Genomic DNA, 16,010 nt, shown 5'->3' on the forward strand with positions numbered 1-16,010 from the left:
GCACAACAGTTTTCCTTTGAGCAGAATCTCCCAACTGGGCCTCTGGGCTGCTTCTCTGATGAATGTTCTTCTCTTTCCTGAATTCAAATGCATTAGACTCTTTTCGGATTTCTTTATGTCAGAAAATTGTGAAAACCGAGTTAATTTCCATTTAACTTTGCAGTCTTGTGCTACCTTTCACTGCTGCCTTGCAGCATGAATGTCTTGAGTTCAAATCCCAACTTGGGGTATTTCTTAGATGTTCTGTCCAAGGTTCTTTCCAGGTACTCTGGCTTCCTCTCAGGATCTGAAAAAAATCTGACTGTTGGCTTATTCAGTCTCTCTAAATTAGCCCTTAGTTATGAGTGTGTCCATCCTGTGTGTCTCTGTGTTTCCCTGTGAGTGGCGACCTGTTCAGGGTGGACCCCGCCTCTCACCCATTGACCGCTGGAGATAAGTATCCTTCCCTCAATGGCCCTGCCATAAGATGCCATATGTGACAGATGTATGGAATATGAATGAAATATAGCAGTGTTCTTTAAAAACCTTGGAATAATTCATTGGGTATGGAAACATTTGTGAGACCCTCTGTGCTGTAAGATTAAAGAGACCCCAACCTGACACTAGAAACCACATAACCACTGTGTTTGTCATCTTGTCAAAACCAAACGCTATTTTCTCCACACTTACCACCTGGTCTGACCATACTTTTAGCCATGCAGAGTCTAGTTCAGAGTTCACTGTGCTACTTGTCTGACACAGTGGTTGTGGACTGCATGCAGATACTGTTGAAACTAAACTCGCTGCAGGAAGTGGAGCTAAGGGGAGTATCGGCGGGTTCTTCTTATGCTGTGTTTAGACCTGCAGTTACCTACGGCTACAAGAGGAGATCTTTCAGAGCGACAGCTCAAACCTGGAATCATGACTTTATTCTTCCTACATGCAAAAAAAACATCTAACTTAGGGCTGGACAACAAATCACAATACGCACTTGATCAACATCAATAGATAATACATCTGATAGAATATTCAATATTTAATATATAGAATATTCAGTGAGCTCTGATCCAGAACTGCTCAGCATTCTGGGAGATGTATGCAGAGCAAAGACTTCAGCTGCTCAACCTCTCACGGCCAGGTGAGCAAGGTGACTGGCATCAACAAACTCAGCCGTTCCGTGGTTACCCTAGCAACAACCTGTTCTGTAAATTGTGGAGGAGAGGCTTCAGGTTTCTTCTCGGTGCCTCATAGCTGCTTCTGAATAACAAAACAGCAGCATGGAGTGAAATCTGTAGGTGAAACAGAAAAGGTCACCCCACCAGTTTGGCAGCATTTTAAGCACAAAATCAATAAACTTTTTTGTAAGACCATGTTATGGTAAAATAAATAAATAAGTAAAGCTTAAAATAATAGCAACCTTGATCACAACTTGTTGAAATAGGTTATGCAAAATCTGTCATTGTAGGACGCAACAGTCACAAAAAAAACAAAAAAAAACTTTGCAATATCCTGGACGGGTTTCTATGTACTGCTACTTAGAGAACATCACTTCCTTCTCCAGACTAAATAATGGCCTGTAACGCAGATTTTCTAAGTTGCACGTCAAATTGCTTTACAGTTTTACTGACCACATGAAAAACCCAGCAGCTGTTGACGTGATCTAACTGGGTGATGTCAGAGAGACTTGGAGCTGCTATCAGTGGTGATTGCAGCATCCATGGCTCTCCGGCTGACAGCTCAGTCACTGCTGGGTAAATGATCCTGACGGGGGAGGAGGGCGTAGTCCTGCTCCTCTCAGGGATTAGTACAAGCTCCTTGGGGCATTTACATGTGAATAGATCCTGGGGCTGCAGTCCAACTGCACCCCCTCCCTCCGTCTCTCCCTCTCTGTCTCTCAACCTTTCTTCACTCTGCTCCTGACAGCAGGGAGAACCAAAGGGAGGCAGCAGGGAGGGAAAAAAAGAGTTCCTCACTGTTACCAAAAACAAACGTTGCCAGAACGGGTTTGGGAGGTTGCGTTTAGAGGCCTTCCGTTGCCAACTGGGGATTCCCTGTGCTGGCGTTTGTGGATCGTAATAAAGGTAGGAATTGTTGTTCTCCTTTGGCTGTTTTGGTTTTGTTTCTGCCCTCGTGGATTTCGAAGGGGAGTCCCTGATATTCCATGCTTAGTGTTGTGGCCTAACAATGAAAGCAGATGGGACTGGTCCACTCTGGCTCTCAGGATGGGGGCTGGGGGAAAGGAAGGCCTGCGCTCCGTTTGTCTGCAACAGGTCCTCAGAGCCAGAGCTGTTTTCTTAAAGTCTATGCTTATTAGCAAAACTCATGTGCTCTATTTTTATTGAAGCTTTACTTCTTTTTAAAGCATATTTAAAATAATCATAGAATCCTTTGAGGAAACTATTTTTGTTTTTAAGGTACAATCAAATATGTTTTTTACGATATAGAAAGTTTTGGGGAATAGTAAAAATCATTTTAACAGCAAATATTTTACTTTTCCAACTTTCAGGCCACCAACAGATAAACTTGCTTTCTTTAGGAAAATAATTACAAAGTGCCCATTATAATAATTTAATTTGATCCTGTATTCTAAAGAGTTTATCACACTGTGATCTCTGATTGGGCTCCTTAACTCTTACTATGCTCAAACCAAAATAACTCTGAGTGATCTCTCCTGTGTTTATATTTTACTCTGTGGAGTTACATGAACACATTTGTTTGTAGTCAATCGCAGCCCCTTTCAGAGCATCCTGTTTATGCGTTCTATAAAATGGCACTAAGTGGCAGAGAAATAAATGATACTCCCACAACCTGCGTGTATGAAGATGTCAACACAGAGCTCAGCTCCTGGTGTTGAGTTGATATGCTGCAGTTTACAAGCCACCATGCTTTGGTTCTGCAACTTCATCCTCATGATCTGAAAACGCTTCACCTTGTTTGATGTCAAAAGTCAGAGTGATCTATAAAGAGGAGTTTGTAATTGAATTAATGATCTTATTTTTCCAGCTTCTGAGTAGACCAGGAAAGGTGTCCAAAGTCGGTCCTGGAGGGCCGGCATCCTGCATGTTTTAGTTCTCTCCCTGGTGGTAGTAACAACCTCCTCAGCATGTCAATGTTCTCCTTAGGCCTCTATTGAGCCATCATTTGATCCAGGTGCGTTAAACCAGGGAGAGAACTAAAACATGTAGGATGCCGGCCCTCCAGGACCCCTGGAGTAGACTGTCATAGTTGTCATTGTATTCAGTCTTTTGTATGTGTGAGAAGCAGCTGATTGCCATTCATCTCTGTTCTTCAGAGGCAGATAGTGATGTTCCCCCTGACACCAGACTGGCTTCTGACTCAGTGCTCTGTGTGTCAGCTTGCTTCAAAATGGGAAAACCCATGTGATGATGAGGCTTGAATCAGTCAAACTGATTCACCTGGAGACATCAGAGTGATAGAAATCTATTGAAGATGAAAGGAAGTGTGCTCTGTCTGAGCTTGCTTCAACATTTTTTGGAGGTTGCTGCGTATTTAAACAACTGAGATCACACAGACAGTTTGTGTTTGTGTATATATGCACATAGCCTGACTAGCTGTGTGTATGCATGTGGTCAGCCGAGGCCAAGGAGAGATGTCTGCTCAGTCAGTAACACAAGTGGGAATTTGCATTGCACATAGAATCCAAGCGCTCGACAGCTAACATAAGTCCTGCAGTGCATCTTCACCTGCTAACGTCCAGCTGTACCACAGGACTTAGAAATGAATCAACACTTCAACAGTCGGTCAGTGAAGGTGAAAAATAGATTGGATTTTCACCGATGACTAGTGATTACACCACGTAAAGTCAGCTGTGTAAAGTCAAAGGAAATTAGTAGGGATGCATGATATTGGATTTTTGGTCGATATCCGATCTTCTAAAATTCATTTGGCTGATAACCAATACCAAAACCGATATTTTTTTAAATATACTTACTGAAACTATATGACTTTCTCTAATGTGAAATTAAAATACTGTATTATCTTTGTCAATTTAGCCAGCTACCAAATGCAAATCCTAAAAAGCAGGCTGAAAATGATGAAACACTTTAAATGTATTATTTTTAGTGTCACATTTATTCATGACATTTGCTCTCTAAGACAATGACAACACTCAAACAGGACATTGTGCTGTGCTGCAGGCGTCATTGTCACTGGTTTATCATATATATCCGACGCCTTTTATATCAATGAGTTATCAGTCTGATATTACATTTTATAGCTAATATTGGCCGATACCGATACCATGCCGATCATATCGTGCATCCATAGAAATTAGAGTTATTTTATGGTGCTAGTGCCCTTTATTTGACCGTTATAAAATAATTTAAATTAAGAAGATGAGCTATAAGAAGCTTTAACAATACACACACCAGCAGCAAAGCCTCTTTCTTTTATATTGATGTTGGAAGATGAGGCACTAAAACCTTGAAGTTTAAAAACATCATCACTGGCAGATTATTTCACTTATAATACGGGAAAAATGTGTTATAAGGTTCTGCATTAATTTTTTCTAATTTCAAATTGAATTAGATATTTCACTTTAAATTAGACCAAAGATTTTGTGTTTTTGCACCCTGTATGAGAACATATTTGCTGTATTTTTCTAATGCCCATAACTCGCTCTGAAGTCATCATTCCTATTGAACCAGCAACCTCTGTCCCAGTTGTCAATTAGCAGCGAGATGTTTGAGGATCAGAATGAATCCTTTTTTTGTCAAATCGTTCCTGTGTGAAGCCGCAGCATTGTCTGAGAGTGTCGGTCTGTTTGGACTCAGCAGGATTAGTTCTGTTCTGTATGCGCTCGGATATTTATAGCTGATTAAATCATGCGGACTGACACCGGTCAGCGGCCTCTGTGCTCCACCGTGCATCGTTTGTGCATGTGGGCCAAGGCAACAGCTGCTTTTTGCATCTTGTTGAGTCACAGTACACACAGGTGTCAGTCATGCTACATGACTTTGTTGGTGTATTTGCAGGAACATACAGCGAGAGCTTAAAGGTAGGAAGTGTGGGGGTGGGGGGTGTCAGCACCGTCCAATCCTCTTACAGCACAGACAGATACATGCAGTCACATGCAGATCGGAGCCGATAGGCTTCATTCAGCTAAGTCCTGCAAGGCAGCATGCTGCTGTGTGTGTGAACACGCTCTAAGCCCGGGGAGGCTAATTATAGCTGCTCTTTACCTGTGTGTGTGTGTCATTGTCCAATTAAACGTAAATTTGGCTACTGGAACCATAAATCTGGCCTCTTTCAGAACTTTAAAACCGTTTTGGATTTTCTGGAGAGCTGTCATTAGAACAAAAACTCCTCTGGAGATGAGAGAGAGAACTATTTAAAAACACCCTGACTCAGAACACTGACACCAAATTCCTGAAACTGCCTCAAAGAAATAATTTGTGTGTGTTTGTGGGATAGGTGTCTTATATTCCTCATTTTAAAGTCAATTTACAGGAATTATTTTTGTACCTAAAACTTATAAAACATTTTAAAATTGCAACATAAGCATGCTGCCTTGTTATTTTGTACATCTTCATAGTTACAGGAGATCGGAAAAGTACTGACTCCTTAAACTTTTCTTCTTTGTGACGTTCACTGTAAACAGTTTACACCGTATGCTAATGGTACTGAGAGCTGTTAGCCATGCGCCAGTGTTTATATGTTCTTACATGATCACAAATAGATAATATCAAGCACTGTTTGTAACTTTTACTATTATATCACATTTACTTGAGTAACTTTTTGGAAAAAAAATTCTTAGGAGTAGTTTATACTCTGACTTGAGTTGTGTCTTAGTGATATTCTTACTAAAGTAAGAATATCACTACTCTTACTTTAGTAAAATTTCTGGATACTCCACCCAACACAAATAACTACAGGGAATGAAGACAAAATCACATTTTAACCAAAAATGCACGAGACAGATACACATTTACAGTTTATGATAAAGTGAGTTTTTTTTAACACAATTATTATTGTTTCATGCTATGTGAAATATGATAGACTATAAATCATAAATACCTGAATTTTCACAAAATCTTATTACATCATTTCTAAAGGTGTTAAGATTAAACTGTTATTCAGAACTTATGTTGGCTTTTAATCACAATTTTTTTTGTCTTTTACTTGAGTAAAAATATGTTGAACTAGTGCTGTCCAAACTTCAGTTTAATTTCTGGCTCCTCTGTGTGCAGATTGACATGCAGACAGGCAGTTTATACCTGTTTAGACTGCAGCCATATTGGATACTGAACTGCTGAGTGACATCCTCCTGTCGCCATTTTAGGAAAAACTTTTAAGACTTTCTCAAATTGTCAGACTCTTCTAAAATTTGACATTAGTAAGGTTATTCACAAAACACCTTCAGCTTCAAGAGAGCTCCTTCCTAAAGTGACAAAATGTTAGGAGTAGTGAGGATGACTTTCAGTGAGCCTAGTTGTGTGATATGCAGAGCAGATAACAGAAAGGAGAGACATTGTCTGTAACATGGACAGAACCCAGTCAACAGCAACAGGCTCTGCTCTGCTGTCCAATGTCAAACAGATGATGTAGTAATATGACAACATGGTAAAAAGATGTGACAAATCAAAATAACCCTAAGGGTTAACCTAACCTAACCTAACCCTTAAGGGTGAGCAGCTCCACCGTCTTGGGTTATCTTGAAGTGGAGCCGATGAGTTGAAAGGATTCAGTTGAGGCGGTCTGCATGCCTCATGATCACTTCCCTTTAGGGTTTCAGATCCAGATCTTGCTGGAGGAACTAAATATCCTGTCTGACCTGAGAACAATGTAGGATCACTCAGAATTAAGCTGGAGGTGTCTTTGTTTCCCCATGGACCTGTTACCCTTTTGACCTGATTATTGATGGATGGAAAACTACTCAATGCCAGACGTTCATGGGCTTTTGAATTTTTCTTACATATCATATAGCTACCCATGACCTCAACATGTCTGCCTGCCCTATCAAGTCACATTGGTTTCTAATTAGTTTTGATAATTGATTGGCAGATCTATTATAGAATATAGAATGTCACACCATGGTTGGTCAGTACTCTCAGCTCCACATGTGGATATTCTGAAATCCTGTATCAGAAAGCAGCCTCGCCAATTCTATCACCACTCACCATTTTTCTCATTTCTCCTTCGGATGGGCAATCTTGTTCTTGAGTTTATTGCATCAGAAAATCTAATCCATGTTCTGTGTTCCATGTTCTCAGAACCTGCAAGAAAGTTGCTGACAGCCCCGCCGAGCCTGATGGAGGAGAGAGGGGATAAGGAGAGCGTCATCATGGGAGACGAGCAAGTGGATGAAGGCAAGAACCACGAACACCAAAACATCCAGACCTCCAGGTCAGAAAAGGGTCAGCGTGAGGAGGAGCATGTGGAGCCAGAAGAGATTGGGAAGGAGAAGGGAATGGGAATTGAAGAGACCAAGAAAGAGTCTGAGCTGGAGGCCGAGGTGCAGCTGGAGCTTCGCCAGTCCGCCCCCAGCTTCCAGACCGGCTTCATCCGAGGCACCGACCTGTTTGGTTACGTGGGCATCGAGGCGGTTCTGGACCAAATGAGGCGCAAGACCATGAAGGCTGGCTTTGAGTTTAACATTATGGTGGTTGGTGAGTTAACAACACACACATTCATATGAAAGAGAATAAAATTTAGAACCAGGACTAGTGTTATCAAAGTCTTAATCAATAAATGATGTCAGTCCTTACAATGAGAAATATGCTCATTACTACTGAAACACAATTCAAATGTCATGTTTTGGAGACTTTGCACTACTGTTTATATCAAGACACAAAATAAGATAATATCATATCATCAGTGCAGGTGAAGTAGTAAACCAGTGCAGCTGAAATCACTTTGACACTTTATTTAGCCAGCCGGTTGCTGTAACAGAGAGACTGAGTGTTTGAAGTGTTGCTCTTCCTGTGTTGGCGATAGATATCTAAAAAGAAAGTGTGCTGCCAATTATCACTTGGCATCAAAATGGCCTCACATGCAGGAAACTGCTGCTACACTGGAAAAACACAAAATTTTATCAAGTATCTTTGGTCTAATATGGGAAAAGATCTTGTTCATAATCTGTCAGTGAAACTAGTTCCTTTTAAAATCAATATTAAGGAATTATTGGCCTAAAACAACCTGCCACATCCTGCTAAAAAGTTATTTGTAAGTACGTCCTGTCTAATTTCAAGTGTACGGTACTAAAATGTTTGCAATAGAAACTGGACCAAAAATATTTGGTGGTTTTGCACTGCAAGAATTTTGCCGCTGGAAGAGAACAGATCAACCAGAGCTTCAAAACGAGAGGCTAAGCTCCAATGATGTAGATTTTAGGATGTCCATTAAGCTCCTCTACAGAACTGTGCTGCCACCATTGCAGAGCTTGGTTAGCATCAGGATGGTGGCAGGTCATTGGATGCGCATTAGGGTGAAGAAAAAACATCCAAAAACATAAAGCTTCTGCAGGAAATATGATGGACAGGAGAACAGTGGGCAGAAATTGTTTTCTGTGATGAGTGTTTCTGATTGTTAGGGATATCTCTACTTGTCATGATTTGTGTCATTGAAAAGTACCAAATTCAGGAAAACTCCAGCGCTAAGAGGTTTATTGAAAGGTGCTGTACCGCAATAGCCTGGTAAAAACTAGCTGCTTGTTCTGTGCTTTGCTTCGTAGAGAAACGATTACTTCCTGGAGCCGTGAACTCTTTTGAGGTTTTAATTTTTCCCACTTGCCAACATTTGTAACGCACCAGTTTGATGCCATGAAGCTAACCGGAAATTCTCTGAGCTGTAAACAAAGATTTTAAAACGGATCAGAAAGTCAACGTCGTCGTTCACAACTTCTCCGTCTGTTCGCTGACTTGGATTCCTGGGAGAAAGCCAGACTGCCTTCAAAGTAGGATTTGGATCAAACAGCATAGCTCAGGAAGGCAACAGCCAGACTATTACTGATAGGAACATCCAAGAAAACACAAACAGTAATCAAAAAACTTAGCAACCCAAGCCCCACTGACGATATGAGAATAAAAAAAGAATGAAAACAAGAACTGTATGAAATGAGAGCGATTGTCATTCAAGTTAAGGTGTGACAGGGGAAACAGGAAATAAATGAAGCAGAAAGCATCAGTGGAAATTATCTTTCAAATAAAACATTGAACACGGTTCAAATGGAGAAAACAGAAGCTAGCTTAACACAAATCAAGAGAAAACACTCAAAATGAAATCAGATTTTCCCTGAGAGGAATCAACGAGGCCGCATCAGTCCTGCGTCATGCTGACAGTGAAGCACCATGATGCAGTGTGTGTTGGGCTGTGATGGTAATGATCACAACCTGTTCAGAACTCCAAGCTCAAGTTGTGATTTTCATGGTTTGGATCTGAAGATGCTCCACTGCCACAGTCGTTTCTGCAAAGACCCAGAGTTTTTTGTTTTTTTTTGTTTTGTTTTGTTTTATGGGAGGTTAAATGGTTTCCAGTAGCAGCAGAAAGTAGTTGATACTTTTAGCTCTGTAAATGACGAAGCAGCCGAAGCTTATTGCTTGTTGCTTGAAGTTGTTGATTTGCTCTCTGTCTATTTCTCCCACACTTTGAAAACTGGTTGGTTTTGAGTGATGCTTCTGAATCCAGGGCAAAACTTTGAGGAATGATTTTCAAAAAAGTTCCATCTCCGACCTGACTGAGCTTACAGGATATGTTCTGAAGTCGTCTACTCTTAGCACCTTTTGGAAAAACTTCTTCAAGGTCATTTCACACACATGTGGGAGAACATTAACATCTTCCCTCCAGAAGTTAAAGTTACAGAAACACAAACTAAAGCAACAGCGTTTGCCTCATTAAATACTCCAGTCAAAGCTCCTGCTTTCGATAGTTGGATTAAAGAGATGTGATTCATGCTACAGTTAGAAAAAATAAGATACATCAGAATGGGATGCTATGACAAGTTTATAGAGATCTGGTCATAATTTATGGAGTTTATATTAAAAAAAATTAGGAATATCTGGTAAAGCGGGAATTTTTTAGAATATGAGCAACTGTGTATTTTTATTTGAATGTGCATGTTTTGCTATGTGCTGCTGTGCCTTTTACTTGTTGACAGATTATTTCACTTTTCATATAGAAAGAGGAAGTGTGACTCTGTGAGGAAGTGGTTTAGAAAGCTGCTGGGCTGATTTGCACTTTCCTGCTCTACACAAAGTTTAGATGATCTACACTTCCTCTGCTGTTTAACTGAAACTTTAACAAGTGTGCACAAGTTATTCTTTTCAGTCATCGCTTACATTCAGGCAATTTGTTGTTTTATGCAACTTTTCCTGACACACATGCATACTTTGTTTTTTTTTTATTTGTCTGGTGAGCTTAGTGTTGATAAATCAGGTCACAGAGGGAGGGGCTGTGATTGAACCGTGATTTGGTATCTTGGTATCCCTCTTCTGCTGCAGGAGCCTTTTATTGTTTTTTTCTCTACATGTAATTTTATAAATGTGCACCCCAGGCCGTCTGAAAAGACGGTTTTATCAGAGTGGAGGCTGAACGGCTTCTGTTTGCAGGTCAGAGTGGACTGGGGAAGTCTACGCTTGTCAACACGCTGTTCAAGTCAAAAGTCAGCCGGAAGTCCTGCACACCTGACTACGAAGAGAAGATATCCAAAACAGTCAAACTGCATACAGTCAGTCATGGTGGGCACACACACATACACACACACTTACAGATCACACCTGAAGCTTCAGCGTTTCCACTAACACTCTCCAGAAAGTCGACCCGAGGAAAGCAGCACTATTTGTTTGTGTTGTGTTCTTGCCTTTGTTCTGGCCCCTGTGAATCATTTCTGTCCACTGATCTATTCAGAGGCAGCTCTCACATCCTGCTTTCACATCTCTTTTCCCTGAGCCGCTTGTGTCACAAGCAGGAATCCCACCGTGGGCTGGATGCTGAAAGACACGTCTGTTTAACCATGGATGCGTACTAAGCTTTGAACGTTCAAAGAAACGTCTGAATATGCGGGAAGAGGTGTAAGGCAGTAGTTTTCTGAAGTTATAGTTTGTAAAATCATTTTACAAATGGACACTTATGAATTGTAACAGCTTAGTTCACAAGGAATTTACACAGATTCAGTAAAAATAAAAGCTCAGGATGAACTGACATCCCAGTTCTGTCAGGACCAAACAGTTGCAGTTCAGGTTCTCTTTGACATTGTTCATCATTTCCTCTTTGTTATCAACTTCTTCAGCTTACATTTAAAGTTTAACAGAAGCAGAGTCAGGACCACGTATAAACACCACAGTATTTAAAAATATCCATCTTTTCTCACCAAGCCTCTGCATGTGTCAGACAACCTGTTTCACAAACAGATTGTCTGACAGTATTGGCCGTTCCGATCCAATACTGATATCAGAAATCGGTCTGACTCTGACCAAAACAAATGAGCATAACTACAGAAATAGTTCAGAATAACCTGAGTCAGTTGACCTATCACCGCTGTCAAAAAGGAAGGTTTTAAGTCTAGTTAACATAGCCACTGATGACGGTTGATAAACCGTTTTCATTTAACAGTGAGTTGCTTCTCTGCCAAGATGATTAACTCCAAAAATCCAAACAAGTATCTGATTTACAGACGGCTGTGAACAGAACCCAGAGGAATCAGATATCGATTACCACTTCATAAACTTGAACACCTTGGACAGCGGTTTGTTTGTAGTCGTGAGGTTTTGAGTTTGCAAACAGCAGAAATGTTGGTCAAAACATTTCTACATCTGCTAAAAAAAATAAAAAAATAAAATAAAAATAAAAAAAAAGCTGAAATGCACAGTGGTTTTACTGTGTCTCAGGTACATTCAGATCTGTTTAGATGTATTTTCAACAAAGAAAATGCTCACTGGGTGCAGCCAGGAGGAGAGAAATGGAAACGATACAGAAACCAAATTTCTACTTCCTGTTGGCATTTAAAGGGTTGTTAATGTTGGCAGTACTGCTCAGCCAGCTGGAGTATAGAAAAGCTGCACAATGAACTTCCATGAACTCTGACATTAAAAATAAAGCGAGAAGTGATTAGTGTTTTTTTTTTCTATCATTTCAATCAGCGGGATCCTTACGGTAGAGGCAGTCTTTGGTGCTGATGAGGATGAGACAGTGTTCACAAGAAAAGCAAGTTTTTACTAAAACACATTAGTGTGCACGTTTGCATGAAGTCACCTTCCAAGCCCTCTCTCTCTTTTTCTCCAGCTCTCTCTCTCCCTCTTATTTTCTCTCCCTCTCTCTCTGTCTTTATTTCTTACTGCAGTCATAAGTTCATTCTCGCCGTGTCTCTGACTAGTAGAGTCAGTAGAACTGCAAAAAACGTGAGGACTGGGAAAATGACCTCCGTTTGTTGGAAAACATTGTGAAAGTGGACATTTATATAAAGTATGTACAAGAAAACACACAACCAGAAGATGCATGCTTTTGTTCCCAATGAAACTAAGTGCTTCTCTGTAATGGCAACAACAAAGGCCTACTTTATTACAGGTTAGTGGAAATCTGAATGCTCTGTTTCCAGATGTTTGCTGTCATGCTTCCGTTAAGAGGAGATTCCTGTGTGCTTACTCAACAACAACTTAAGCTCTAAATGATAGTCTTTACCTGCTTAGTTTTCCTCAAACACTCTCCAGCGTGCACACACACACACACACACACACACACACACACACACACACACACACACACACACACACATTTACTCTGACTCAGTGAAGGAACTCATAGATCCTGTCATCACACAGAGATCCGTGGCACATAGAGTGCAGCTCTGGCTTTAAATCAGCCTGAATCTTTTAGCCAGCACCAACGTTAAACGTCGATCACAGTCCGTTAAACAGTTCCATCTCAGTACATGTCAGGGTGAACCTGTTTGACAACGCTGATAATTCAGACTGGACGTTTTTAGAATTCAGTCGGAGAGATTCAAAGATGCACAGATCAGTGCAGTAAAGTTAAATCTATTACTCCAGTTAGTAAAGTGAAAGGAAGCTGATTCCACATGGTCACGTAGCGAGAGCATTCCCTCTTCCTGAATGAGTGTGTATCAACAATAGGAAGGAAAACTCCTGGGATAAATCTTTAAAACTGAAAGGTTTAAAGATTTTCAGTCCTTCCTCACACTTAATGTGCAAATAAAGCATAAAATGTCTATTTCTGGTTAGTATAACTGAACCCATGGCGTTGTGGCGCTCATCCATTTGATCTGTTCTTTGCAGTGATTGAAGAAAAAGGGGTGAAAATGAAGCTGACGGTGATCGACACCCCCGGGTTCGGGGACCAGATCAACAATGAGAACTGGTGAGGACGGAAAGAAAACAGGACACTCAGTAACCAGTAATCATATATGAACACAAGGGAACTGGACCTAGCATAGAACCCTGTGGGACACCGGTTGATAAACATTCGTCTCTATGCTCCGCTAATCTGGAACAAACGTCTAGAAATCAGCCAAAACAATGAGTTTATTTAAATAAATGCTTAAAACGCAGCTGATTGGAGCTGCCTTTGATTATCAGTAAGTGGAACATCGATCAATATATTTGATGTGTGTCTGCTTGATGATTTTGATGATGGCGTTTGACAAAATGTAATGTTTATTAATTGTTTCATAATTGGTGATGTTTTTATGACATAAAGCACTTTAAACTGCCTTGTGGCAGAAATGTGCTACACTTATAAACTTGACCTGATAGGAAACATGAATTGCATTTCCCAGCTATTATTGAGAATAAGACCAAAAATATGTTTTCATGAAATTAATTAGCCAAACATTAACCTTTATGGTTAACTCTGTAAGTCGTCCTCATAAAACAGAGATCATCCTGCGCTGATGACAGCAGGTGAGGAAGTGAGTTTAATTTGTTTCATTAAAGAAAAACAGGAAATGAAAAGAATGATAATAAATCCATTAAAAATCATGAGTGGAACACAGAGAGGTTATGCTGCTTCATCATGTGTTTATCTTTCTAACACATTATGACTGTAAACAGGAAGTCCTGACTTTATTACTAGTCTACTTCCCTGATATCTGTCCTCATTTGTCTCTAATAATTCATTTTGATACAAAAGACCGATAAACATTTAAGCTTTATCTAGGAATGAGTTCTTCTGGCAGGCCAAATGCACCCTATTTAAGAAACTATATATATCAAAATGGATCATTTTAAACCAAATAAAATATCCACTAGGAAGGTTACCATGGCTGCAATGAAACTTCCTGTTTAATGAGTTTTTTTATTGCTGGATTTAAAAATCAAACAAGATTTTTTGTTTGTTTGTTTAGAGATCAGAGGAGCTTTTGGTGAAGAGATTTTCTGTCACTTCTGGTTATGTGGATTTTGTAGATTTTTGACTGTAAGTCAGCTTGCTCTCATGGTTGAAACTCTAAAACCAAGACTTCCATATTGGACACAAATTGTCCTGAAAAAACAAGAAAATCACCCAACTACACGTCATTAAACGGGATGATTAATATTCATTTTAGTTCTATTGTAATTTGTCAACAATAAATAAAAATATAATAATCCCATGCTGACCCTTCTCTGGCGCCCGTTCTCCAGCTGGGAGCCCATAGTGAAGTACATCAACGAGCAGTATGAGAAATACCTGAGGGAGGAGCTGAACATCAACAGGAAGAGGCGGATACCTGACAGCAGAGTCCACTGCTGCATCTACTTCCTGCCTGCAACCGGACACAGGTAAGCACCGCCACTGCTGGCCAACTCTCAGCTCTACGTTCACCATCGGAACCAACCACAATGACTCACCTGATTTACTAGTGCTGCTGACAGTCGATCAAATGTTTGGGTAAAACCTGAGTTGCATCAAACAACCATGAACAATAATTATGAACTTTTGAGAAATATCTGAGTCAGTGAATGCATCACATCCCAACCCCGCCAGATCTGGTCTGACTAAACATCCAATCAGATTTCTCTGCAGAAGTTGCAGTCAATGGCGCTTAAGGAAATTTGTTTTAAAGACAAAGATGCCTTCACTGCAGTCATTTTTTCAGATTCATCCAGGGGCTTTTTGAGTGTTCTATTAAACTGTGGTCTATTCCAAACCTAAACACATGCTTTGCAGCCACAGCTCTGTCAGACTGATCAGTCAGGTTTGAGTTCATCAGAGTTCACTTATACATAAATAACATTGAGATGTAACAATGTGTCCTCTAGTACAGCCTACTTGTTTAGCCGTGAGCCTTACAAACTCTCATTTCCTTCGGCAGTTTAGCCTCTACTGTGTGTGTTTAAAATCACTTTTGCTTCAAACTGTTAGACTGTTTTTTTTTTCTTTTATTCTTTGAAGATCAAATTACAAAGGCCACATATTTTAAATAAATGTATATTTTGTTGCATGTAGCCATGTTGCAGACTGTACTGAAGTATTTTGTGTGGATTCTATTTAATGGAGCAAATCACAACAATGCCTAGTTGCATCAACATTTTTAGAGGGCCAGTATTGTGTGTTTTCTAGGCACATGGTGCCACTTTATAGCTCAATCAAGTAACTATGTTAACTTCAGTTGTTATAAAAATTCTGGGTAACACTTTATTTGAAGGGGGGTGAATAAGACTGTCATGACACTGTCATAAACATGACATAACACCTGTCATGAACATGAATAAGTCATGTTCATGACATGGCTTATTCATGTCATGAACATGACATAACACCTGTTATGTCATGAACATGACTTATGAAGGCTTATTCATATTTACGACTGTTGTCATAAAGCGTCATTCGGTAAATTATGACACTTTTAATATAAAGTTGACATTATTCAAAATGTCTTTGTTATGACAACTTGTCAAGAAATCATTACTGATATAAATTTGTTATAAAAGTATTACTGATTGCACTTTTAAAATTAGATAACTTTGTTATTAAAGGTAAAGTTTAAACAGTAATGATTTCTTGGTTAATGTCAAGTTGTCATAACAAAGACATTTTGAATAATGTCAACTTTGTATTAAAAGTGTCATAATTTGCCAAAT

General features: G+C 39.8%; 1 protein-coding gene across 1 annotated transcript in view; it reads left to right on the forward strand.

Annotated features, from left to right (window-relative positions):
- Positions 1-16,010, forward strand: part of LOC106917916 (uncharacterized) — a 56,683-nt gene that overhangs the window by 32,161 nt on the left and 8,512 nt on the right. The window contains exons 3-6 of the mRNA XM_014987222.2: positions 7,212-7,607; positions 10,545-10,673; positions 13,227-13,308; positions 14,571-14,708. Coding sequence (XP_014842708.2) covers positions 7,212-7,607; positions 10,545-10,673; positions 13,227-13,308; positions 14,571-14,708 — 745 coding nt within the window. The remainder of the gene's footprint in view (positions 1-7,211; positions 7,608-10,544; positions 10,674-13,226; positions 13,309-14,570; positions 14,709-16,010) is intronic.

Source organism: Poecilia mexicana, unplaced genomic scaffold, assembly GCF_051168715.1.
Source record: "Poecilia mexicana isolate PSO_F unplaced genomic scaffold, ASM5116871v1 scaffold_8, whole genome shotgun sequence".
Lineage (NCBI taxonomy): Eukaryota > Metazoa > Chordata > Actinopteri > Cyprinodontiformes > Poeciliidae > Poecilia > Poecilia mexicana.